Below are 26,738 nucleotides of genomic sequence, written 5' to 3' on the forward strand. Positions count from 1 at the left end.
CTAAAAAAGAGAATGTAGCTACTGCTATGTCGACATTCTGTATAATGTAATGAGGTACATTTTCATAGCTTCCCTGTGACCAAAAAAAAAGTTATTGGCAAACTGGTCTCAATTACTAAATACCAGGTTCATTTTTAGTGCTTACATAAGCATTTGGAAGTTTCCACCTGTTTCTGTCAAGTGAAGCTATTAATACTGCTCTGCCCTCCAGGAAGGCCAAGACATGTACCTAGCCAAGGAATGCACTTCCCCCAAGATGCATGTTCAGCACTTCATTCCTGGGGGAGGGGTGTCTTTGCTTGTGGAAAACCCCAGTGGGTTAAAGGACGAGTTTCTTAAAAAAGGATTCTCGTTTTCTTGCACATCCACTTCTGCTGCAGCACTGTCTGACATCCACAGAACACCAGATCATTTCATAGCAGTTGATCTGGGCAAACATAGTACTGTCTGTTTGTCCACAGCCAGAAACCCATCTGACTGAGAATCCATCTCCCTTATTTCAGGTTAGGATACCCTTAGCTTGGCACCAACCAAAGACCATTCCTATAGTGGACCAAAAAGAGACTAAAAACTGGGTTTGTGGTGTTCCACCATCCTTTATCCCCTTCGCCTCTCAAAACTAGGAGAGAGCTTCCAGAAGGACTCTACGCCTATTTTCAGCGTATTTGATTTTTTCCCTCAATTTATTACTTTTTCTCTTCTTCAAAACAAAACCACATAACTTGAACTATCTAGTCCCGCCTCCCAACTTAGAGCGGGGAAATAAGGGAGGTACCAAGACCAAACAGGTGTAGGAACCACTAAGTAGTTAGCTAAGCACAGGGTGGAACCACTTATTCTGGCAGCCCCAGGGGTGAAGGAGGAGGATATAGGAGGTAGGACGGAATGGAGGTGGAGGGAGAACAATCGGTGATGGAAATCTCCCCTGATTTTGTTAATATGTACCTAAAATATTATGTCAATGATAGGTAGGCCACTATGATTAAAATAAAAATTATATTAAAAAAACTGGGGTAGAGTCCAACTCCAGAAACAAGGATCATGCTTTCCAGGAGGAAAAGCCACCTCATCCCATGCAAGAATCCAGACTTTGGTTACAGCAGGGACTAAAATCAGCCCTGTGCTCCCTCCCATTCTCACGAGTGTCAATTCTCCTTCTCTGTCAATACTCTGTGTTTCATAAACTAATTTTTTCCTTCTTTTTTTATTGATTGAGGTTCCTGTGATTTTCAATACAGCTAAAGCATGGGGAGAAAATATTTGCATACAATATAACTTTACCTTAACTACATTTCATAGATATGTTCACATTCTTCAGACCAAAATTTATCTTTCTGTGGGGCGGGTATGGTAGTGATCAGGAGGGCTTTATTCTGGCTCTGTACTCAGGAGTGATTCCCTGGTGGGGTTTGGGAGACTTTATGGGGCTCTGGGGGATTGGTACCAGGGTTCTTTGCTTGGAAGGCAAGCCTGCTACGCCACTCTATTCTACCCACTCATTTCTCTAGCCCACTCTGAAATACTTTCTAATTTTCATTAGTTTTCTTCAACTTATAATTGAGTTTGTAGTGAAAGAAAAGTCCTCGAGATTATTCTACTCATCTATAATTAAAATACACAGTGGGCAGAGAAGCGAATGCTGAAGTCAGTACTGTGAAAGCTTAGAGGTACCTGCCCTTGCACATTGCTCTGTATAACACACTGAGTCAGGGGGTAGGGGGTGTCAGCCTGCTGCTGGGGGGAGCTTTCTAGATCAGATGCATCCAAACATTGTCACATCATTTCATTCTCCTTGCCATCTGTACAGCATGTCCTCTTTTCTGGAAGATGCTGAGAAGTCACAGTCACCAATTATAATTGAGCATCTTATCTATTTCTCCTTTTAGATTTGTCAATTTTGACTCCATATCCTTAAAATTTGTATTAATTCATAGATTAAACGTAAGTTATCTTCCTGGTAATCTTATCACTTTATCATAAAAGCCTAAAAGTAACATTTTTCTTTTATTTCTTTTTTCCTTTTTGTTTTGGGGCTATACCTAGCAGTGTTCAGAGGGTTACTCCTGCTTTTGTGCTCGGAGATCACACCTAGGAGGCTCAGGGGAACCAGGTGGGATGCTGGGGATCTAACCCAGGTCAATTGCAAGCAAGGCAAATGCCCTCTATAATGCTGTGCCCCTATCTCCAGCCCCTTAAAGTAACATTTCAAAAAAAATATTGCCAAAAAATATTTCATTAACTTCAAGTTGGCCATTAAATAGGGCTCTAGCAACTTTTCCTTAGTATTTAGCTGGAATATACATGTTTTTATTTTACACCTTTCTATATCCTTATATAACATTCCTAATGAACTGCATGTAGTTGTTTTATTTTTTTTATAAAATGTTTATTTAAGCACCAGTAATCACAAACATTGATTGTTGGGTTTCAGTCATAAATAGAACACCCCCCTTCAGCAGTGCAACATTCCCACCACCGAGTGCCGCCCCCTTCCCAACCCCTTCATGTATTTGAGACAGGCATTCTACTTCTCTCACATCAATAAGATTGTCATGATAGGGCCCGGAGAGATAGCATAGCAGCGTTTGCCTTGCAAGACAGCTGATCCAGGACCAAAGGTGGATGGTTCGAATCCCGGTGTCCCATATGGTCCCACCGTGCCTGCCAGGAGCTATTTCTGAGCAGACAGCCAGGAGTAACCCCTGAGCACCGCCGGGTGTGACCCAAAAACCAAAAAAAAAAAAAAAAAAAAAAGATTGTCATGATAGTGTTATTGTAATTATTTCCCTAACTGCACTCACCACTCTTTGTGGTGAGCTTCATATTGTGAGCTGGTCCTTCTGGAACTCTATTGTCTCTGGGGGGATTATTACAATAATGTCCCAAATTTTTCTTAAAAAACCATAGATCAGTAAGACTATTCTGTTGGTCTTTCTCTCTCACCTCTGACTTGTTTCACTCAGCATAATATGTTACATTCACATATAGGAAATGTCATGACTTTATCTCTCCTGATGGCTGTCATAATATTCCATTGTGTATATGTACCAAAGTTTCTTTAGCCGCTCATTCTGTTAATGTGCATCTTGGTTGTTTCCAGACTCCAGCTATTGAAAACAGCACTGCAATGATATTGGTGTGAGGAGGGGATTTTTGAATTGTATATTTGTGTTATAGGGTATATCCCTAGGAGTAGAATAACTGGATCATATTGGTAGCTCAACTTCCAGTATTTTGAGGAATCTCCATATTGTTTTCCATAAAGACTGGACTAGATGACATTCCCACCAGCAGTGAATAAGAGTTTCTTTCTCTCCAATCCTTGCCAGCACTGATTGTTCTTGTTCTTTGTTATGGTGTGCCAGTCTTCTGTGGTGTGAGATACTACCTTATCATTGTTTTGATTTGCATTTCCTTGATGATTTATGATGTGGAGCATTTTTTCATGTGGCCTTTTGGTCATTTATATTTCTTCTTTGACAAAGTGTCTGTTCATTTCTCTCCCCATTTTTTGATGGGTTAGATATTTTTTCTTGTTAAATTCTGTCAGTATCTTTGTATATCTTTGAAATTAACCCCCTACATGATGGATATTGGATGAATAGTTTCTCTTCATTGTGTGGATGGCTTTTTGTATCCTAGGCACTATTTCTTGAGGTGGCAGGGTGCTTCTCGCTTAATATTTTTCCCATCTGTTTATATCTGCTTCCACTTGTTTTAGAGAGTGGTGTCCTCCTTGAAGATGCCTTTAGTCTCAATGTCATGGAGTGTTTATCTACGTGTTGCTCTATATTACCTTAAGGGTTTCAGGCTTGATATCAAGGTGTTTAGAGTCATTGGATCTGACCTTTGTGCAGGATGTTAGATAAGGGTATGAGTTCACTTTTTTTGCAAATGCTAACCAGTTACACCAGCACAACTTGTTGAAGAGGCTTTCCTTGCTCCATTTTGCATTTCTTACCTATGTATCAAAGATTAGTTGATTGTATGACTAGGGGGAACATTCTCTGATACTCGAGTATATTCCACTGAATTGAGGATCTGTCTTTATTCCAATGTCATGCTGTTTTAAAAACTATTGCTTTATAATACTTTATAAAATTGGGGAAAAGTAATGCCTCCCATATTCCTTTTACCAAGGATTACTTTAGCTATTCATGGGGGTTATTGTTCCAAATGATTTTCAGGAGTGTTTTAACCCACTTCTTTGAAGAATTTCATGGGTATTTTTAGAGGTAATTGCATTAAATCTGTACAATGCTTAGGGGAGTTTGCCACTTTAATGAGTATTAAACCTGCCAATCCACGAGCAGGTTATTTCCTTGTTGTCCTCTCTTATTTCTTGAAGCAGGCTTTTGTAGTTTTCTTGTATAGGTCCTACACCTCTTTAGTTAAGTTGACTCCAAGATATTTGTTTTTGTGGCACTAATATGAATGGAATTGTTTTTTTAATGTCCATTGCTTCTCTATCATTATTGGTGTATAAGAAGGCAATTGACTTCTGAAGTTAATTTTGTAGCCTGTCATTTTTCTCTATGATCTATTTTTTCTAGAAGCTTTTGGTAGTCTTCAGGGTTTTCTAAGTAGAGTAATCATATAATCTGCTAACAGTGAGAGCTTGGCTTCTTCCTTTCCTATCTGGATGCCCTTGATATCTTTTTCTTGCCTAATCGCTAGGGCAAATACTTCCAGTACTATGTTGAATAGAGTGGTGAGAAAGGGCAGCCTTGCCTTGTACCAGATTTTAGAGGAAAGGCTTTTAGCTTATCTACATTGAGAATATTATTTGCCATTGGCTTTGTGACAGATGGCCTTGACTATATTGAGAAAAGTTCCTTTCATTCCCATCTTGTTGAGGGTTTTTTTTTTTTTATCAAGAATTGGTGTTGGGCCCGGAGAGATAGCACAGCGGCTTTTGCCTTGCAAGCAGCCGATCCAGGACCAAGAGTGGTTGGTTCGAATCCCAGTGTCCCATATGGTCCCCCCATGAGCTATTTCTGAGCAGACAGCCAGGAGTAATCCCTGAGCCGGGTGTGGCCCAAAAACCAAACAAAAAAAATAAATAAATAAAAAAGAATGGTGTTGGACCTTATAGAATCTTTCTTTGCATCTATTGATATGACATGATTTTATTTTGTTTGAATACTGATGTATTATGTTGATTGATTTATAGTTGTTAAACCATCCTTGCATTCCTGAGATGAAACCTAGTTGGTCGTGGTGAATGACCTTCTTGATGAGGGCATTGGATCCTATTTGCCAGAATTTGTTGAGGATCTTTGCATTAGTGTTCAAACAGGATTATACGCCTGTAATTTTCTTCTTTGGCAGCATCTCTGTCTGATTTTGGTATCAAGGGTGATGATAACTTCATAAAAACTATTTGGGAGTGCTCCTGTTTCTTCTTCAATTTTATGAGCCTAAAAAAGATTGGTAGTAGTTCCTCTTGAAAGGTTTAAAAAGAATTCATTAGTGAACCCATCTGAGCCTGGGCTTTTGTTTTTGGGAAGACTTTTGATTACCATTTCAATACCTCAATAGTGAAGAGGATGTTTAGATATGCTATACGTCCTCCTTATTCAACTGTGGAAGGTTAAAGAGTCCAAGAATTTATCCATTTCTTCCAGGTTCTCATGTTTTGTGGCATAGTTTCTCAAAGTAGTCTGATTACCCTTTGAATCTCTGCAATATATGTAGTGATCTCCCCTTTTCATTTCTAATCCAGTTTATCAAGTTTCTCTCTCTCTCCCTTTCTTTGAGTTTTGCCACTGGTTTATCAATTCTTGATTATTTTTTCAAAGAACCAACTTTTGCTTTCACTGATCTTTGAGATTGTTTTCCTGGATTTCCACTTCATTGATTTCTGCTCTATGCTTTGTTATTTCCTTCTGCCTACATATTTTTGGTTCCTTTTGTTGATCATTTTCTAATTTTATAAGCTGTGTCATTAAGGTATTTATACAGGCCCCTTCTTCCTTTCTGATGTGTGCTTGCAAAGCTATAAATTTCCTTCTTAGTGCTTTTGCTGTCTTCCATAAATTCTGATAATTTATGTGTCCATTATCATTTGTTCCAGGAATGTGTTGATTTCCTCTTTGTATTTCATCTCTGACCCACTGGTTGTTCCAGTAGTGACCTGTTTAATTTCCAGGTGTTAAGTCACTTTGTAGTTCACATCTAATTTCAGTGCCTTGTGATCAGCGAAGATAGTCTTAATGATATCTATCCTCTTGATTTTATGGAGGTATGTTTTATGTGCCAGCATGTGGTCTATCCTGAGAATGACCCATGTACATTGGAATAGAATGTGTACCCAGGGTTTTTGGGGATAAAGTGCCTAAACATCTAGTAGTCCACTTTCTTCCATTTCTCTTTCAGAGCTAGTAATTTTTTGCTGGGTTCAGTCTGGTTGGACCCATCATGGGGTAACAGGGGTCTCCCACAATTATTGTGTTTGCTACTGCTATCATTCTTCAGATTTGTCAACAATTGTCTTAAATATTTTACTGGTCCCTCATTGGGTGTGTCTGTGTTTAGGGGTATGATTTCTTCCTGTTGTACATATCCCTTGATTTAGTACAAAAATGTCCATCTTTGTCTCATAACTTTTCTGAGTATAAAGTTTGTTGCCATCTGATATTAGTATGGCCATTCCAGTTTTTTAAAGAGTGTTGTTTGTTTGGGATGATTTTCCTCCAGCTTTGATTTTGAGTCTATTTTTGTTCTGACTATTAAGGTGTGTTTCTTGTAAGTAGAAGATTGGATTTTTTTGATCCATTTAGCTACTGTGTACCTTAACTCATGCATTTAGTCCATTGACATTGAGAGATAATTGTTCATGGGATTTAGAACCATCTTTGTGTGCCTTAACTGGTTGCGTTTGGTCCATTGACATTGAGAAAGATAATTGTCATGGAATTTAGTGCCATGTTTGTGTAGAAGTTTGGTGTCTGTTGAATGGTCTTGTCTGTTTTTTGTTTGTTTTTTTAAGTAACATGATTAGAGTTGGGTTACAGACCACAAACAAATCACCCCCCTTCACCAGTGTAACATTCCCCCTCCAATCCCTGCCTGTATTCGAGACAGGCATTCTACTACTGTTATTTGTATTTAAGTTCAGTAATTGTTTTTTTTTTTTCCTTAAAGGATTAAGGGTTAAAGAAAAAATAGTAAAAGTGTGACAGTGGCAATCACCGTTTTTGCATAGGCCCAGAAAAATTATGGGGGGGAAAAAGAAATAAATATCCTTGGCCTGATTACAAAAAGACCTCACCCCCAAGGTTTATTGGCATAAGACCTACTCTGGGCTCCAGGCAAAACCAGTCTGTCCAACCCAAGTCATTCTCCGTGGTCCCAGTGAAACTTTTCCACATTTTAGCTGTTGTTTATATCAGGTTCCTATATTTAAAAGATTCTGGATTCTATGCATTTCTTTCATCGAAGTCAGGATGATGTGGAGCATCCTCTAGTTTCAGCACACCATTAGAATGTGGAGTGATCTGCCTGCCAGCAGGTTGTTGCTGAGTCGTTTGGGTGTTGAGAGCACTCTTTGGAGTAAGTCAATGCCAGAGTAGTCTTTCCTGGTAGAGGTTTGGATCCTGGTAATGTGTTAGACAATTGTGGTTGTTTCCATAGATGCTATCCTTTTTCAGGTGTGTATGGGCGATGCCGATTCTTCTGAGGCCTAAGCCAAATCATTATGATGCCAATGTTCAGGGTGTAAGGCTAACTGCATTACCCAATTTGTTGTTCCATCTCTATAGATAAGAACTTGTTTGCATAAGTATTATTTTCCCATTTTAACGTGCCTATGCAAAATAGAAGCAATGCCACAAGATATTGTTGGTGCTGCTGGGGACCGATGAATAAAGTCCAACATTCCCCGTAACTTGGATCAAACATACATTCTATACAGAGATACTCTTCACCAGTATTGCTTATAAAACAGATCTCATAGGGGAAAACACAAACAATCCAATAACAAAACCAATGGATAAAATTGTCAGTATATGAGGATATTCAAAAAGAGTTATAGATGTTAAGGGGAATACATCTGAGATATACAAAGGAGATACATGTGTCCCTTTTATATTTTAGAATAGTCAAGAGGGAGGGTGTTGTTCTGAGATACCACTTTGGTCTGTGATTTTGCCAAGTGAAGAATGCATGGAGCCATATCATCCCTGTGTTGCCTGCTGAAGCTTCCAACCAGTCTGTTGACTGGTCTTGTATTTTTTTTGTGTTTTTGTTTTTTTGGGTTTTTTTGCGGGGTTGAGGGGTTTGGAAGTCACACCTGGCAGCACTCAGGGGTTACTCCTCACTCTATTGCTCAGAAGTCGCTCCTGGCAGGCTCAGGGGACCATATGGGATGCCTGGATTCGAACCACTGAACATTTGCACGCAAGGCAAATGCCTTACCTCCATGCTACGTCTCCGGCCCCAACTGGTCTTGTCTTAAAGTAGAACTTTGTTTTTCTTTAAAGCTGGTTTTGAGTTTGCAAAGTTTCTGAGCTGTTGTTTATCCGTGACTCTATGTATACTTCCTTCAATGCCTGAAAGTGAGTCTGACTGGTGCAATTTCTAGGAGAAGTCATTCATTTCATTGAGTTTTGTCACTATGCCCCACCACTGCACTGCCTCCTGCCTTGAGGGTTTCTTGTGAAAGGTCTGCTGTAAATATTAAGGATACTCTTTTGATGTAATTTCCCTTTTATCTTGCTGCTTTCAGTAGTTCTATCCCCTATCTGTGGGATTTGTCTTTGTGTTAGGATTGTCTTGGGGTGCTTTTCTTCAGTTTCTCTTCTAGCTGGTAATCTTCGGGCATTCAGGATTTGGTTGCATGCAGTCTCTCAGAGTTTCTCTGCAGTGATATCCTTGACTGCTGATTTTCCTGGGGGATTTTCTTCCTGGGTCTCTGGGACTCCAATGATTCGTTATGTTGTTTCTATTGAGCTTTATCAAAGGCTTCTATTTTTGGGCCCGGAGAGATAGCACTGTGGCATTTGCCTTGCAAACAGCCAATCCAGAACCAAAGTGGTTGGTTCGAATCCCAGTGTCCCATAAGGGTCCCACCGTGCAGCCAGGAAGTAACCCCTGAGCACCGCCGGGTGTGGCCCAAAAACCAAAAAAAAAAAAAAAAAAAAAGACTTCATTTCATCTGTTCACATTCTTTGAGTAAGTTTCATTTTCTGATCATTTGCTTTAAGATTTTTTTTTCCAGCCTCTTCTGCTGTATGAGTTTGTGCATCTCAACTTCCAGCTCACTTCTAGCCTCAGCTGCTGTTACCCTGTTGAGTGACCTTCCATTGAGGTTTTCATTTCATCTATTTTTCAGACCTGTCATTTTGGTGTGTCATTTTCTGATTTCTATCTTCACATCCTCTTGATTCTTCTTTGTGTTTCATCCAACTCATCTATGCTTTCTTTGAATTCTTTGAACATCCTCCATATTTCTTCTCTAAACTCCATATTTGAGACTAACGAGGTGTTAGCAGTTTTCCAGGTCATAAGAGTTGCCGTCTTCATTCTCTATGCCTGGTGTTGGCCTGCGTTGTTTCCCCATTGTCAGGCATTAGTATGGATTGTTCTACATGTTGTGGGTGATGTTTTATTGTTTAGAGATGTGTGGCAAGTGTCCTGTGCTCCTCTGGTTCCACCCTTGTGTGCAGGACTGATCACCGCTGAAGAAGAGCCCTCCGGGAACAATGGCAGAGAGGAATCAAAATTCCAGCCGCGAGGACAGGAGAGAAAGCCCAAGACGTTTGCCATGTTTCAGGTCAAACAGCAGAAATCAGCTTTATGTCTGTGGCCAGGACGGTTCACCGTTAAAGAAGACCCCTCAGGGGAACAATGGCAGAGAGGATCGAAAATTCAAGCCAAAGGACAGCAGAGAGAAGGGCCCAAGACATCTGCTATGTTTCAGGTCATACAACAGAAACCTATAGTTTTTCAATTCATCTTCTCTAAGTCTCCTATCAATTAAATTGTTTAAATCCACTTTAAGTCAATGTAATTCGGATGAATATAGAGATTATTATGCTGAGTGAAGTGAGTCAATGAGAAGGAATCATAGATATAATGTAACACACTCATTTGTGGGTTAAAAGATAAAAAAGATGGGGCCGGAGAGATAGCATGAGGTAAGTGTTTGCCTTGCACGCAGAAGGATGTTGGTTTGAATCCCAGCATCCCATATGTCCCCCGAGCCTGCCAGGGAGCGATTTCTGAGTGTAGAGCCAGGAGGAACTCCTGAGTGCTGCTGGGGTGTAACCCAAAAACCAAAAAAATAAAAAACAAGAAAATAAATAAATCATGGTAATAATGTCCAAAAATAGGAAAGATGAGGGCCAGGGATATTGGTAACAAAAAAGGAGTGCTTTTAGAGCAGAAAAGGTACCACTATGACAATGATGGTTAGAAATCATCACCCTTGACAAGGACTGAGTGCTGAAAGAAAAATAAAATGCTATGCATGGTACCCTTCAGTAACAATATCTGCCTTAGAGATAGGCTGGTTTGAGTAGGAGAGAAACTAGGAACATTGGTGGTAAAAAAAAAAACGTGCCCTTGTGGTTGAAAGACATGTGTCCTGGGTGTTTTAAACTTGTACACAACCTAAACTCAACATTAGCATTTGTAACTGTATATCTTATGATTATTCCATTTTTAAAAATTACTTAAAGTATTTTTAAATGTCAATGTAAATACTGGTATAGTTTAGGGTCATTTAGTGCTTAGTATTTTATTTTCTCAGCTTGTATCACCTGTTATTATCATTTCTTTATTTATTATATATCAAAGGTTTAATTATTTCAGTTATAGATTGGGGTTTACCTTCCAGCACTTTACTTATGGGTTTGGAACCCACATCCAGCTATACTCAGGGGTTACTCCTGGCTCTGCACTTGGGAGTTACTCCTGACACTCCTGAACCTGGTCAGCTTTGTGCAAGGCAAGTACTTCACTTGTAGCTCTTCAAGCTAATCCACATCTTTAGTCCTTCTTGCTTCCACTGTTCATATGGAAACAACTATCATGAATCTTCTGGTGACAACGAGAAGTTTTAGGATTTTTTTTTTAGTTTAGGTTTTTTGTTTTGTTTTTCAGGCCACACCCATTTGATGCTCAGGGGGTTACTCCGGTTAAGCACTCAGAAATTGCCCCTGGCTTAGAGGGACCATATGGGATGCCAGGGGATCGAACCTCAGTCCTTCCTTGGCTAGCGCTCGCAAGGCAGACACCTTACCTCTAGCGCCACCTCACCAGCCCCAGTTTAGGATTTTTTAAACTTAAAAAAAATTATCTTTTATTAGTGACTGTTGTCTACTTAGACAACTTACTTACTTAGAGTATGTTTGATTTGTGGTAGCCTAGACATGTCTTGGATCCTTCTCTCCTCTCTCCCCATTTTCCCCCCAAAGCAAGGCTAAATAAAATAGTGTGCTTTCTCCTTTGGGTGAGATTGAGTTGTTTATATCCTTGAGACACAGTCTGTTTGTACTTCTGGAGAGCTGCTGTAATTGTTTGAAATAGTGTGGGAGACTAAAGGTCTAAAACCTTCAAAGGACACAATGAAATTTGTGGCAGAGCAGACTAGACATGACAGAAGACAAGGCTGGAGAACTGCAAGCTACAATAAGAAATAAGGTGGACACAACAGACAAAGGCTGTGAAGGGCAAGAGACTACCTGCAGAATGTCAGCAGCAAGGTTAGACCTTATGTCTAAGGGAGAGAGGAGAGAAGGCCTCGCACAGCCACTGTCTATAGGACTGATATCCACTCTGGGTATCTCTGTTGTTGGGTCCTGGGGGGACTCTATGTATATCCACACAGCCCTAAGAAGCTATAACCCAGCAACATCCTGCTGAAAGCAGCCCTCCCATCCTGTCCAATAGGGCCTTTATATCTTGGGCTCCAGCTCTCTTATAAAGGCAGAGCCACCCAGCCAGCTGCTCCAAAATCCTTAGCCCACACAGAAACACAAAATAGAAGTCTAACCAGTGGGGAACTTACAACCTCCTGCCCCACGTGAGGGTGGAATCATACATTTTAATTTTCCTCCAGGGATTCTGAGAAAAACGAACGTCCACTTGCTCAAGCCACTGTCCTGTGGCTCCTCTCCATCCTGTCCCTGCTTGGCCTATAGACCTGAATTCTTTCACTTCCATGAACATTTCTCAATGCAGCTAATTAATGTGCCCTTCGGCACATGTTTTGCTTATACACGTGGTGAGATGTGAACAGCCAAACAGTGTTTAGGTGGGGCTGTGACCACACAGGTCCACAGGTCATTCTCAAGCCAACAAGGCAGTTGAATACTAGGATCTGCAGTGCTGAAGTCGGGCAGGGCCCCCTGAAGGTGCTTGGGGGGCCTGTTAATGGGTTGCAACATGGGCACCTGTGCCCCCAGTGAGCTACCTCCCAGCCATCTTAGTGAACATTAGGTGGACCAATGCTTTATTTTAAATCTTGATTAACTTATTGTTCCCTTACTTTGCCACAGTATGATGATGGATACAGCTCATAGCAACTAGGCTAACAATCTTGGGAGACTCAGGCAATGCCAGTAGCATGGTATTCATGCCTGCAGCAGTGCCAGGGATCCACCTCAAGACCTGAACACTGCAAGTGAGACCTTCAGGGATTGTATTTTTGGGGCCTTCAGGATGCAAAGTATTGTTCAGCACATTGGCTTTCTCTATTTTGCTCCCAATTGGCCAAAACCAATTGCATTCAGGAGGTTCCTGTGTTCTGGGTCAGACATAGAGGGCAAGTGGCATTTGTGACAGAACCACTAGGGCCCATCCAGACACTCAGCTACCACTGAACAATTTCCCACCTTATTTTTAAAGACCCCAGTTGGTTCCCAGCAGTGTTTGGAAATGGCATCCTTAGTGCTTCCTTGAGGATTGCAGCAGGCCTTGATGCAGCCCTGGAGCTGAGAGCCTCAGAGCATGAGAGCCCAGATTGGCCAGGTCAGCACTGCCACCTCCAGCCTCCCACAGCAGGGCACTGGGTGCTCCAATCTGGTACCACAGGCTACGTCCATGGATCTGCTTTCTACACTTGCTGCTCAAAATCTGATCAGGCACCTCACTATCATCCAGCTACCCCCCACAGCCACACCAGCAGCTGCTTGCAGAACCCATTCCTGGAAGAGAGCATGGGAGGGTGCCTGTGGTCACCCAGATCCAGCCCGAGCTCCACACACCCTCCAGCACCAATAAGGACAAAACCTCTGACACTATGATAGGTGGCCCAACCAAGTAACTTTTTTTTCGGGAAGGTTGGGATTTGGTTTGGGGGTCACACATGACAATTTCCAGGGGAGGCATCTAACTGTTCAGGGATCGCTCCTGACAGTACTTGGGGGACTGATGAGAGATCTAACTAGGGTTACCTGGTGCACAGGCAAACTCCCTCCCCACTGTGCTATCTTCCATGGCCCTAAGACATCAATTCAGATTAACCCCTTGCCCAGTTTGAGCTGCTTGTCAGCACTGCTCCCAGGGATGCCACTTGGCAGAGATGCCATCACCACCCACCACCCACCACCACCAACAATGGTTCCAATAGGGTCTGGACCAGCAAGACTAAATAGAGTGAACTGTGCTGGACTCTGAAATGGTGCTTGCCCCACCTGACCTCTCAGGGGCCGAGCCCCGTCCCCACAAATGGTCCAGCAGTGGTTCTTGCAGGCAGACTGGAGAGCAGCAGGACCTCGCAGGCCATCTGTCATCTACTGCCTGCCGGAGGCTGATCTGCGCTGAATCTCCGGGCCAATGAAGCTCCTGCCAGCTTGCTGCACCTAACCATTAGGCAGAGCCCCATGTTCCTGGGGCTATAGTCTCCTGGGAGAGGGGATGGAGGGGACAGGGCTGAGGGGGGGGGGGGGGGGCAAAAAGACCTCAATGGCATCAGGTGGGCTCATGTCGGGTCCCATGGCTGCAGGGAGGTAAGCAACTATGCCCTATGAAGTTGCCAGGACTGAGGGACCGGCCGGGCCCTGCTCAGCCACAGTACCAACACAGAGCCCCACCAGCTGCAGTTTGTCCTCACTCTGTACGCACCACTCACCCCAGCCACAGCCCAGATCTGCAGAGCCAGAGGGCAGTGTTCACCGCAAAGGGGGGACAATGGTCTTCGCAAGTGGGCATGCTGGCAGGAGAACACAGAATCCTCCTGTATTCACCCAGACAAGCTATGAGAAGACGAAAGAGGGGCTGTGGCAGCAGGTCATAACCAAAGCCAGAGTTGCCAGGTCTAGCCCCAAGCATTACTTCCGAATGGTCCTGCAGGCCCCAGTAGTCAAGGTGGCTTCACATCACAGGGCCCAGAAATGAACAATGGTCTGGGGCCATCCCACAAAAATAAGTGGATTTTCCTGCAAAATGTGGCAAAGCTAAGAGAACAATGGACCAGGTAGGGAGAACTAGGAGGGATGTGGATAAGTCTTCCTCTCGTCTGTCTGCCCATCTGTTCCATCTGTCTGCTTCGCTGGTTTGTCTCTTCCCTGTCCCTGAGATTAAACCTCAACATCCTTACATCCTTCTGAATAAACCACCTCATTGGCATGATGACACAATGGGGCATCCCCATCAAAGGGTGGGGGCTGCCAGCTCCTCACCCTGTCCTCCCCAGAGGAGGTGGGAACCCCTCAGGTGAACAGAGGCAGTTTCTCCCAGCACCATCCACCTTGCCAAGGTGCAGCTCTGTAACAAGAAAGTAGGTTGAGGGGCCAGTGTGATAGCACAGTGGTAGGGCATTTGCTATGCACACCAGCTGACCCTGAACCGGACCTGGGTTCGATCCCCGGCATCCCATATGGTCCCCTGAGCCTGCCAGGAATAATTCTGAGTGCATAGCCAGGAGTAAATCATGAGTGCCACCAGGTATGCCCCCGCGGAAGGAAGGAAGGAAAGAAAGGAAAGAAAGGAAGGAAGGAAGGAAGGAAGGAAGGAAGGGAAGGAAGGAAGGAAGGAAGGAAGGAAGGAAGGAAGGAAGGAAGGAAGGAAGGAAGGAAGGAAGGAAGGAGGGAAGGAGGGAAAGGGAAGGGAGGGAAGGGAGGGAAGGGAGGGAAGGGAGGGAGGGGAGGGAGGGAGGGGGAGGGAAGGGAGGGAGGAGGGAAGGAAGAAAGAAAGGAAGAAAGAAAGGAAGAAAGAAAGGAAGAAAGAAAAGAAAGGAAGAAAGGAAAGGAAGAAAAGAAAGAGAAAGAAAGAAAGAAAGAAAGAAGAGAAAGAAAGAAAGAAAGAAAGAAAGAAAGAAAGAAAGAAAAGTAAAGAAAGAAAGAAAGAAAGAAAGAAAGAAAGAAAGAAAGAAAGAAAGAAAAGAGAGAAAGAGAGAGAGAGAGAGAAAGAGAGAGAAAGAGAGAAAGAGAAAGAAAGAGAAAGAGAGAAAGAGAAAGAGAGAGAAAGAGAAAGAAGAGAGAAAGAGAAAGATAGAAGAGAAAGAAAGAAAGAAAGAAAGAAAGAAAGAAAGAAAGAAAGAAAGAAAGAAAGAAAGAAAGAAAGAAAGAAAGAAAGAAAGAAAGAAAGAAAGAAGGGAGGGAGGGAGGGAGAGAGAGAGAAAAGAAAAGAAAAGAAAAGGAAAAGAAAAAAGAAAAGAAAGGAAAGAAAAGAAAAGAAAAGAAAAGAAAAGCAGGTTGAGCTATTGTCACACAGGAGTTCAAGGACCTGAGATGCTTTGAACTCTAATATCAGGGGCCTGATAGATTCTATCCGGGATAAACTGCTAGTGAGGCCCGTGGAGAGAATCCACTGGACCCTCAAGCCACTGTCCCTGCCCTGCCACCCCCCCAAACTGCTATCACTGCAGTTTCTGCTTTCCCACTGTCCCATCCAGCTCAGGCCAAGGAAACAGGTATACAAACATATACCTGCATAAACCCAGGATTCCATCAGCTCAAAGAGTAGGTCTTGAGGCGACCCTCCAAGTCCTGCCTGCGGACAAAGATGAAGATCAGACCTGCCAAGAATTCCCAGAGCTCAACCCCCGTACTACCAGTGTTGACCCCAGAACCAGAAACAAAAGGCTCCCTCCACATAAAGCAAAAACAGACAAACTTGTTAAGACAAATGTTTATTTTCTTTGCTTCTGGAGCACATGGAGGCACGAGCGGGCCCGTTGAAATGCCGAACGCAGTTCGGGGAGGCACCCGACCCTGCCAGGGCCACCTAGAGGCAAACACCTCCCTCGGGCTCTAGCTGGCAGCCTGCTTGCTCTTTGGCTGTGCTGACCATGTGGTAATCAACCAGGCACGGCTGGCCAGGGCCCAGCAGGCTGGTACACAGCAAGGAAAGCAGCTTGGCCAGGACCCTGAACCCGTGGTCATTTGGTATCTTAAATTGAGGGTCGGAGGAGCCGTGCAGAGTGGCTGCCACCCACACGGAGGACAGGCACGGGCACACAGCGGGCCTCTCCCCTCTAGGAGAGGACAGGCCGGGTCCTCCTGGGCACAGCTCGAGCTTGCGGGAGAAGCCCCACCCAGGACAGAAGCCACAAGCCCAGCTATGCCTCCCACTCTGGTTCATGCTCAGATCTAGAGGCCTGAGGGGGCCAACACCAGAGCATGGAACTGCAGGAACCACCTTCCCCTGCCAAACATAGGATAACCCCACAACAGATACCCCCAGAACCGCTCTGTCCTGCCGAGCAGGAAAAGAATCCCCCCACAGGAGGAGAAGCCCCCCCTTCATCTCAAATCCCTCCTGGAACCCAGCCAGGCCTCCTTTCCATACCCCCAGTGAGTGCATGTGTTCTGCCTCAGGATCTTGCAAACATGTTCCAGAACTGTATGCACATGCGAACTATGTGCCTGCACATGGCATGACAGATACCCTTACTGTGCAGCACCACATATGAGCATACATGTACTCACACATGCACACGCTTCTGCACATAAATATGCCCGCACTGTGTGCAAATGAGTTCAGTGTATGCAGCGCATATACTCACATATGTACATCAACTACATGTATGCGTGTGTGCCCATAGTCACGCTATGAACATACGTATACACATGTACATATACCCACTGTGTGGGCACATATGGGTACATTGCACACGTGCCCAACCACACACCTGCACATTGTCCCAAGCCTGCTCCAGCCACCAGGGGAGAAGAGCGGCTTTCCCTTCCTTCGGCTGCCATCCAGGACTCAGGGCCCCAAGCCCCGGCTTAGCTTCAGAGCAGGGAGACAGCAGAAAGTTGAGCTGAGTATGCCAGAGTTGCCGCCCCTCCTTAGAGTCTTAGATTTTTCTGTTGTTCTCTTAGAAGAAAAAAAACTGACTGAAAAAATAGTGCCTTTATTTACTTTTGAGTTACATACCTGAAGTTCAAAAAGTTAAGCTCTAGTTGCCAATCAAGTTCCCACTCAGTGGTGCTCTGCACACAGCTTATACAGCGCTGGTTCCCTCTACCAGGGAATGGGACAGCCCCCAAAACTGAGGAGTCCTGCCTGGGTCATGGACTTGAGCCCTCCACACTGGAGACAAGAGCAAACACAAAAGTGCCCCAAGGCTCCCACCCCACCCCCAAGAAAACCAAAATGAAGAGAAGATGGGGACAAGGAGCTCGAAGGTACCAGGAGACGCAGGCGCCCTACCATCTGGCCTCTCCAGACAGGCACCAGGGGCACCGCACACTGTGCCACCCTTGACATTCAAGAGATGGGCACAAGGCAGGGAAGGTTTCCAGGAAGACCCCCCCCACAACCCCACAAAAGCCGAAGGGAGGAGCCATAGTGCTCGGAATGAGCAAGGCCCTGGCCAGCAGGCTCAACAGGGAAGAGAAGCAGACGGTGGCCGGCCACTAAGAGGTACGGTATGACGAGTTGGGTTTGAAGACCAGCAAGCCCTGGGCTGCAGTGTGAACTGGAAAAATCAGAACTGGGATGGGTGGGCCAACCCCTCCTTGCACAAGGAAGGAAGGAACCTGGGGGTCACATATGGGCCAGGCCTGCAGAGGGAAGAACATGCCCTCACCTGGCCCCACTGAAGGCAGGAAAGTGGCCGGAGTGACCTTAAGACAAGGACTGCTCACTCAGGTACCCAAGACCTGGCATGTGCAAGGCCCCGAATTCAGTCCCTGGCACTGCAGGGTCCCAAGCACCACTGAGTCCAAGCACTGAAATATGTCACCCAGATTGGCTGAGCATACCCAGGAGTGTTCCTGAGATCCTCTCAGCACAACTTGGGAGCCCCAGGTAAAGGAAAGACTTGATGAGATTGATGTCAAGGAGTTGGTAGCAGAGTTTCTCCTAGTCACTCAACAGACCCAGCCCACCCACTCCCGCCATGGCTAGCACTAGTGTCTCAGGCTTGGACCCTGGAGAGAGGGGGAACCACTTCTAAGTATAGGGAATGGGTTGGGGAACCCCTTTACATATTGCCTAGCAATTCAGCTATCCTTCACAGAACCACAGATGAATCTCCTTCCCCAAGCCACTGGCTGATAAAACATAGGAAAGGGCCTGACCTTGACAGGTCACCCCAACTGTGGTCTAGACACCCCTGCCCCTGGAGAAGCACATCTTGTCCCCTGCTTGTCCCCAGGGCTGAGCAGCATGACACCCACCCTAGTACAGAGTCTATGCCAAGGATGGATCTGAGTACCATCCCACCCTGGATGAGAGCACCCGCTGTCAGTGCTCAGTGGCCAGACAAGCAGAGACACCATAATGTGCTGCCATAGAATGGCTCTCAGGCTACAGAGCTGGGCCCGCACAGGATCAAGGTTGGCCACAGCCCCACTCCAAGCTCCGCATCTCCCATAAACCATGTCCTGGCACTGGCTCCAGAAACACTGATGACCTGTGGGTGCTCCAAGGTCCCCTCAACCAACCTCATGAGGCAATCAGCCAGGTGTGTTGGGGGGTCCACATTGTAGGGGTCTCTAAACCAGTGAGGAGGAGCCCCAGAAGTGCTGGAGAAGTCACTCCCTGGCTCATGAGAAAGAGAGGAGGGAGGGAGAGAGAGGAGGGAGAGAGAGAGAGGAGGGAGAGAGAGAGAGAGAGAGAGAGAGAGAGAGAGGAGAGAGAGTAGTGAGAGAGAGAGAGAGAGAAACAGCCTAGAAAACCCTTTGCATAGCAACTTTGGCCAACTGGGGGGGATGCAAGAAGGGATGGGGCACGGAATTGGCTCAACCTCCTTGCAAAGTAGGAAATGTTCTAGGCAGTGCTCTGGGATCCCAGAAGGTAAAGCTCCACCCCAACTGCTCTTCCACATCCAGAGCCCACAGCACCATCCCTGCAGCCACAGAGGTGGGCAGTGCCAGGGAGCAGATCCGAAGGGCCGGACACTTTTGTTGCAGAAAAAGTGGGTATTGTCTATTTAAGTGGTGAGTAGCAGGGCCTGTGACACTGAGGAGCCAGTCCAGCTCAGGGCCAGGGCAGCAAGCTCCTTGAGCAGAAGAGAAGGGAAGGAGAGGGAGCAGGGGGGGGGGGGGAGTTCTCAGGTACCTGAAGCACATAGGCTTCCTGCTCTAACCTGTGGAGCCAGCGCCTCCCTCCCAGCTCTGCTCCCATCTCCCCCAGACCCTCCACACAGCCAGAGTTCCCACCCACTCATTTCCTACTACAGCCTTTCCCCAGGAGCACCTAATTGTCCTATGACAATAGCATGACAGGATCAACTCCTGCGGCCTCTGGGGCCATCAGTGTATCTGGGTGGACAGCACTGGCATGCGGGTCCCCGAAGGACCCCGGAGTCCTTCCTCACCCTGTCACCTTCGAAGCTGCTCCCCACCTTCTGCCCACATATAAATATGTGGGTGTGGGGCACTTTGCCCAGTGCCACTGAGCAGAGGCCTCAGAAGAGACGGGGCAGGCAGGGAATGAAGGGGCTTAAAGGGAAGAGTGAAAATCCTAGACCATTGGACAGATGATCCCACTCAAAACTTCTCCAAGCACAGGTACAAAAATAAAGCAAGCTATGACTTGAGATATAGTGTTATAGAGTTATGCTAGAGAGCTAGGCTCGGATACTTTTCTATTTATATATATAGATATAGATATATAGATGGGGGCAGTTCGCCCCTCTAGCCACTCTTTCATCGCCCACCGCCTAGCTGTCCCCATCTAAAGTCCCCCTCAGGACTGATTCTTGCACCCACCCACCCCCACTCTTAAGTCCCCTCTCTCCTTAAAATAGAGCAAAGTATATATATATGTATCATTTTTATATACAGTCTCCATAAAAATACACTAACGATGGTCTAGTACTAATCCCACTCTCCAACTCCAGTAGAAGTTGCCTAGCAAAGAGAGTTAAGTAATTCAGGGTGTCCTAGCCCGCTGCTACTCAAGCAAATTTTTGTGTTCTCTTATACACAAATATACTCCCACCACCAAATAAAAATACCTCCACCTCCCAACAGGCACTCCACACCAGTCACACGCACTGATGTAGTCACACATACACTCTCATACTCATATACACATGAGCTCCCACACATGTATTCATACTTATACTCACATACATGCATAAACTCATATCCACAAACTTCCTGTACCCAGGAGAGGAATGAGGTGTAGACCGATAGCTGAGTTTCGGGACACAGCCTGGTCTCTGAGAGATTCCATCTCTCTAACTGGACTAGGGTCCATCTATACCACAGGCTTTTCATGTCAAGGAGATGCAACAGGAATGAGTGTTGAGTGACTGACCAATCCCCTTTTTGGACAGCAAGATGCCCCTAAGGTCAGAACCCCTCATACAGAAACCAGGCCTCCAGAGGCCCTAACCCAGCAGCATGGTGCTCACTAGCGGAGACTCTCATCTCCACTTTCCTGTGGGACCCACCTGGAGAACACCCAAGAACACGGCTACAGAATTACTAAGGCTGAAGATGCAAAAACTCCTCCCTGGCTCGTGGTCCTCCTGTCAGAAGCCCACCTCCCACCCATCAAAATCTGTACACAAGGATCCTGAAGACACACAGAAGTGGACAACGGGGTGTGGCTCTCCCACTGGGCAAGAAGAGACAGGACAAAAGGTGAAGAACAGTCTGACAAGTCCCCAAACTCAGGTCACTTGAAAATCTGAACTCTGATCCCCAGAGTCAACAGCCACCCCTGTGATCTCCCCACAAGCAGTCTGCTGTCCATAGCCCCTCCCCATTAGGATACCGCATTTCCCATCATATCTAGAAAGTAGACCAGGGTGCAGGGTCAGGAATGAAGATGGACTCCATTGGAGTCAGTGCCAGTGAGCAGCAGGGCACACCTGGCTAACAGTGTTGATGCCCACCTCTCTGCACTTGCCTCCATTACTGGTGCCAACCTTGAGTTTCTGGGCATCTCTCCCCGCCCACATGTGGCTGTCACCCAATAAGAACAGGGAACAAGCCACAGGGCCCATGGGGCCTCCTCCTCCCACCTGAGGGTGACACAGCTGGGCATGAGCTGGACCCACCGACCCACACTCCATGGCAGCCACCAGGCAGGACTTGTGGATCAAAAACAGAGCAGGAACACCAGTCATTCTGTGACTCAAGGGTCTGCCCCTCTGCACCAGCACACAGCATAAGTGTGGGTGCCTGGGGGGATATTCAGAACTGTGAGGTTCCATGAGGCTTGAACAACACTCCCTTCCCCCAATAATAAGTGAAACGTCATCACAAAAAATGTCTGTGTTCCATTTGGGCACTCGGTGTGATAGGCAGATTCAAGAAGCAAGAAAGTCCAATGAAGCAGCATCACAAGCCAGCCTGGGGCATGATACTAGCCCATGAGTCAACACCCTCCACCCACCCCCAAGTCCCTTTCATTATTGCTATCACTCCCCAGTCGATCCCCTGCCTTCTTAGGAGACAATCCTAACTCATCTGCTGCACCTAATTGACTATGCACCCCAGAGTGGGGTAAGGCTGTAGTCTCTGGTATGGTCTGATGCCCTCCAATACTAGAGACACCAGGAAAAGCAGCGTTTCTGAGTCCCTATTCTTTTCCCTTCCAGGCCACTTCCCCCTCTAGAAGCCAGCACCAAGGCAAGTCCCCACCTCTCCCACAGCACCTTCAGTCTAGATCTGGACCTCAATTCTTCAGGATGACAAACACAGCCTCCAGCCCCCAACAAACTCTCAGCCATAGACACAGTCCTCTTTCGGGGGGGTTGGGGGCGAACCCAGCCAGGGGGTCTCCTCACACTCCACCCAGCCTAGCCCTCCTGCTCCCCAGCTTTTCCAGAAAATCTCCAGTGATGCTTTCTGTGCAAGAACCCCTCACTTCTCTCTTCTATGTTCTTCACATAGTACTTGTGGTGTGATTCTTCCCCCTGCCCCCATGACCCCCCTTTTGCTAACAAAAGTATAAGCAAGAGCTCCAGGCTCTACCACATCTAGAGGATACTGCGGAGCTGGGAGCACCACCCAGCTTCTCTCAGAAGCACTTCTGGGTACATGCTTGCTTCCCCCCCAAAATAAGCAGCATCCCCTGTCCAGATGCCCCATACATGAGTCCTACCTAGCTTCTAAAGAAAAGCAACTGAAGTTAGGAAACCCCAGACTGTTTACATTTGGATTCAGAAGTGAAGACCTATGGGGGCAAAGCAGCAGGCACAGATGTGCCACACAGGTTGCAGCTGTGGGTGAGTAGGGCACCAGGCACCATCATCCCGAGAAGCTACAGAACTCCCGAGCACAGCAGCCCACCCTGTGCCGGTCTAATGTCCCCCAACACATCTTGTCTCTGAACCCCAACATGTGCGCTTAGTGGCCACAAGCCCCTTTTGCCCTAATTTTATCACTGGCACTGGAACAGCTTTCCAGGCTGGAGAATATGGGAACTCATGGCAATGGGGAAAGACAGCTACAGGCCCAGGTTAAGGAAAGATGATGCCAGGTAGTTCAGGAGCACCCCAGAGCACAACGAGTGCATGGAGCCAGGAAGGCTGTGCCCATGTCACCCTGTGCATGTGCCAAGCACCATGGTTCCCAGGTAGGGCAATGCCCACCTCATCCACTGTCCAGCACCAACCATTGTCCTGAGAATGGCAGTATCCCACCATACACACACACACACACACACACACACACACACACACACACACACACACACAACACCGCCATGCAGTGCCCAGCACTACAGTTCCAGGATGCACACATGTCACAGGCACCCACACCATCCTCACCCACAGCCACACCTTTGGGTATGTTGCCCAGCATCCAGGCAAGTTGAACAAAGTGGCACCTGGCTCTGCAGACTGTGCTCATAATCCCCGAAGGAAGCCTGAGCTCAGGGCTGCAGAGACACTGTGTCCCATCAGAGACGAGGTTTGGGGCTCCGGTCTGAGCACTGCTATCTCCCAGTTTGGTCTGAAGTGCTGAGGAAGGGACACGGCAAAGAAGCAGAGAAGAATCAGCACCTGTGTTAGCATTGGGGACGTCTGTGTGGGACCTGGGACTCCCTGGCAGCCGGGAGTGTGGCCACAGTGACAACCCCAAAGCATCCTTGTTGGTGCTCTGGAGGGGACTGAACTGACCATTCCCAGAACAGGGCAGCTGGGCCAGTGGGGAGAATGACCCAGATGCTGCCTGCTCCTTCCAGCCTGGAGCACCAGCAGGAGAGAAGTCAAAAGGCCACCAGTCACGAGGGGCACTCGGAGGGGCTCAGGGGACTATTTCCAGTGGGGAGGAGCCCCCAAGGGTCAGGCCCCGCTGGGAGCCAGGAGGGAGGCGCCTACAATGGGGACTCTGCTCTGGCTACCTCTTTGGCCCACAACTTATCACATTCTTAGGACTTGTGTGGCAAAGGTGGCAAGAGAGAGAAGCACCTGGTCTGAGTGGCAGGGAGGGAACCCCAAGATCGGGGACCCCTTGCTATTTCTGGTCATAACATGGATGGGAGCTACCAAAGTTCTGATTTTGGCCACGTCCCAGTGGGGGTGAGGCACCACAGAGGCAGCAGCACCGAGGAAAATACTTCAAGACATGGGCCTGGCCCACACCCAAGGGGGGGCAGCTGGAGACCAGGGTGGGAGGCGGAGGAGGGCGGCCCATGCCCCCGTGCCACTTCGGGGCTCCCGCCCTGGTCGTGGGCAGCACATAATCTCAGTGGGGTGAAAGGCCCGGTCAGGAGACTCATGGAAACTTCTGGGTGCCAACAGTTTGAAGTCAGACAAGATTTTGGCAGAGAAAAGATCAGGGCACAGACTTAGCCACCGCAGACACCCCGTTCCACAGGCTCATCAGGCCATGCAGAGTCAACCAAGAGCACCCTGGCATTCAGGGGCTCGAGCTTCATCCACTGGGCGGTGGAGAGCCCAGGGCGAAGAGGGGTGGGCAGGTGGCACGTGGCAAGCGGGGGAGGGTGCCACGGGCGGGTGTGCTCCCCACAAGTGGCAATTAATCAATCTGGGGAATTAGCTCCCACAGTAGGAAAGGCGGATCCAGGCGCTTCGGAACAGCCTTGGAGGGGGCTGAGCCAGAGGCAGATATAAATAGCACTGAGCAGTTCAGCTCCGCTCAGCACAGAAGGTTCCAAAATAGGAGGCCCTTTGTCCACAGGGCTTCGAGCCCCTGTGGAGCAAAAGGGGACTGAAGCTCCCGCCACATGCCTTGGGACCCGCCTCTATCCATGCTGTGAAGCAGCTTCTAGTCCTGGAGCCGGAGCATAGCCCAGGCAGCAGGTAGGAGGGGTGTGGCGCTGGCTCAGAGCCAACCCACTCCACCACCACGCCCCCCCCCTCAGAGCCCCACTATGCCACGCCCCAGCAACCAAGCAGCAAAGGCCTGTGTTTCATTCAGGTGCACTGACCCCTTGCAGAAGCCCCAAAGTGGGCAGCCAGCTGTCGTGGCCCCCCACTTTAGCTCTGCATGGGTGACAGAAAGAGACACAGGGAGGAGGTTGGTTAGGAAGGAGGGACCCTGTTTTGGGCAGGGTGATGGTCACCAGCCCCAAACTAGGGCCCTGTCTTCCTCTGTGGTTGAACGGCCAGCTACCCTGGGCTTCATGTGCACAGAGATGCACACTAAGAACCTCGACTACCACCAGGAGCTGGGACCACAAGCTCTCAATTTACGTCAAGTCTGGAAGACAAGGTGTGCAAGGCTAGCTCCCTTCCAAGATGTGAGTGGCAGGAAAAGCAGTTTTCCAGCGCTTGCCTACTGGAGTGAAGATGGAGCCGCCCAGGAATAAGGGCCACGGGAGGAGACAGGGACTCCCACAAACCCTGTTACTTCCCTACCTCTACCCTCTGGCCTGGCACTGGTGTCAGCAGGCCAGTGTCCAGGGTTGAGAGGGGTGCGGCGGAACCAAGATCTAAGGAAGACAAGGTCCCTGACCAGCCTCCTCACTGCAGGGGTCACAGCAGGGTGGCGTGGCCGGGGTCATCCTGATCCATGCTGTTGAGAATGGCCGTCTGGTCTTCTGGGAGCTGCCGGTGGCACAAGTCTGAGAGACGGGCAAAGGGGTCCGGACGGGGGTGTCTCTTCTTCTTCCGGAGGGAAACAGCCTCATCGGGTGACAGGACCTGGGAGTTTGGAAGCTGCTGCATCTGGGAGGCAGAACCGTCTGGGGATTCAGAGGAAAAGCCAGCAGGTAATAAAGGCCAGAGAAAGAGCACAATGGGTAAGATGTTTGCCTTGCGTGCAGCCAAATCATGTTCAATCTCTGGCATCCCATATGGGCCCCTGAGTCCACTAGAGGTAACCCCTGAGCACAAAGCCAGAAATAACCCCTGAGCATTGCTAGATGAGTTTCCCCAAAAATATGAAAAAAAAAAAAACAAAAAACAGTGGGTAAGAAGGGAGGGTGACAGAGAAGGTGGGGAGTAGGAAGAGGGTACACAGAGCCTCCCAGAATACCCCTCCCTCCCCACAAAGGCAGCAGACAGTGCCCTATCCCAGTTTTTGTGTCCTCCCTAAGGCCACTGCTCCAATACCCAATGTCATCTTGAATGTGTCTGCTGAGCCCCCAGCCCAAGTTCTGGTTTTTTTTCTTAAGTTTCGTTCTGTCATATGTGGCTCCATTCCAGGGATTGTTCGCACAGCCCAATCTTGGACTACCTTTGTCTTCTCCCTCAGACACTTGATTTGAACCCCAGGTTCTGTCTAGACCACCCTACTGCTCGGGGGTCCATGTGGGAGAGAGCATGGAGGGGTGGGGGGGGTCCTTGGGGACTCAGGCTAATTTAGCAGTGGGACAGTGAGAAAGAGACAAGGACGCCCCAGGTCCCTCATAACAGGAATCAAAGAAAAGAAACTGAAATTGAGCTCTTGATGTACACCACCATGGCTTCTGCCCAGGAGAGGGGGCTGCACAAGCGGCAATGAGGGGGATAGCAGGAGAGCTCCAAGAAAATGAGAAGGTACCTGTGCCCATACCTTGTGAACCAGCTAGGAACTGACAGTGTGGGAGTGATGCCCCTCTGGGACAGAGGCAGGAGAAGGAAGGTGCTGCCATCTAGAAACATCCCAAAGTTAGTTTTAGCAGTTAAAAACAGAAGAAAGGGGTTGAATGATGATGTGTTAGCAGTGGGGCCAAGAAAGAGATTGCACACACTGGGTATAAGACTCGAGAGAGTAAACAATGCCTGGTGGCTGGGAACTGAGTGGAGAATGGTTCTGTCCTGACACTGCTCAAGAGACACAGACACTGATGACCAATGTGGATGTCTCCAAGGCTATAGAGAACTCAAGAGCGGGCAACTAGAAACCAAATTAGCTCAGGAAAGTGTCTGGGCTACTGACAAATCCGAGACCTGACAGGGAGCAGGGAAAAACAGGAGCTGACAGGGAGCC

The 26,738-nt window shown here is 47.3% G+C and overlaps 1 protein-coding gene across 2 annotated transcripts in view; it reads right to left on the reverse strand.

Annotated features, from left to right (window-relative positions):
• Window positions 1–24,742: 24,742 nt before the first annotated feature.
• IGSF9B (immunoglobulin superfamily member 9B) overlaps window positions 24,743–26,738 on the reverse strand; it is a 56,836-nt gene continuing 54,840 nt past the window's right edge. The window contains exon 20 of one of the 2 annotated variants that reach the window (XM_049778211.1): window positions 24,743–25,509. In XM_049778211.1, coding sequence (XP_049634168.1) covers window positions 25,301–25,509 — 209 coding nt within the window. In that variant the 3' untranslated portion in view covers window positions 24,743–25,300. The remainder of the gene's footprint in view (window positions 25,510–26,738) is intronic. The other variant, XR_007498246.1, reaches the window with a different exon arrangement.

Source organism: Suncus etruscus, chromosome 8, assembly GCF_024139225.1.
Source record: "Suncus etruscus isolate mSunEtr1 chromosome 8, mSunEtr1.pri.cur, whole genome shotgun sequence".
NCBI lineage: Eukaryota > Metazoa > Chordata > Mammalia > Eulipotyphla > Soricidae > Suncus > Suncus etruscus.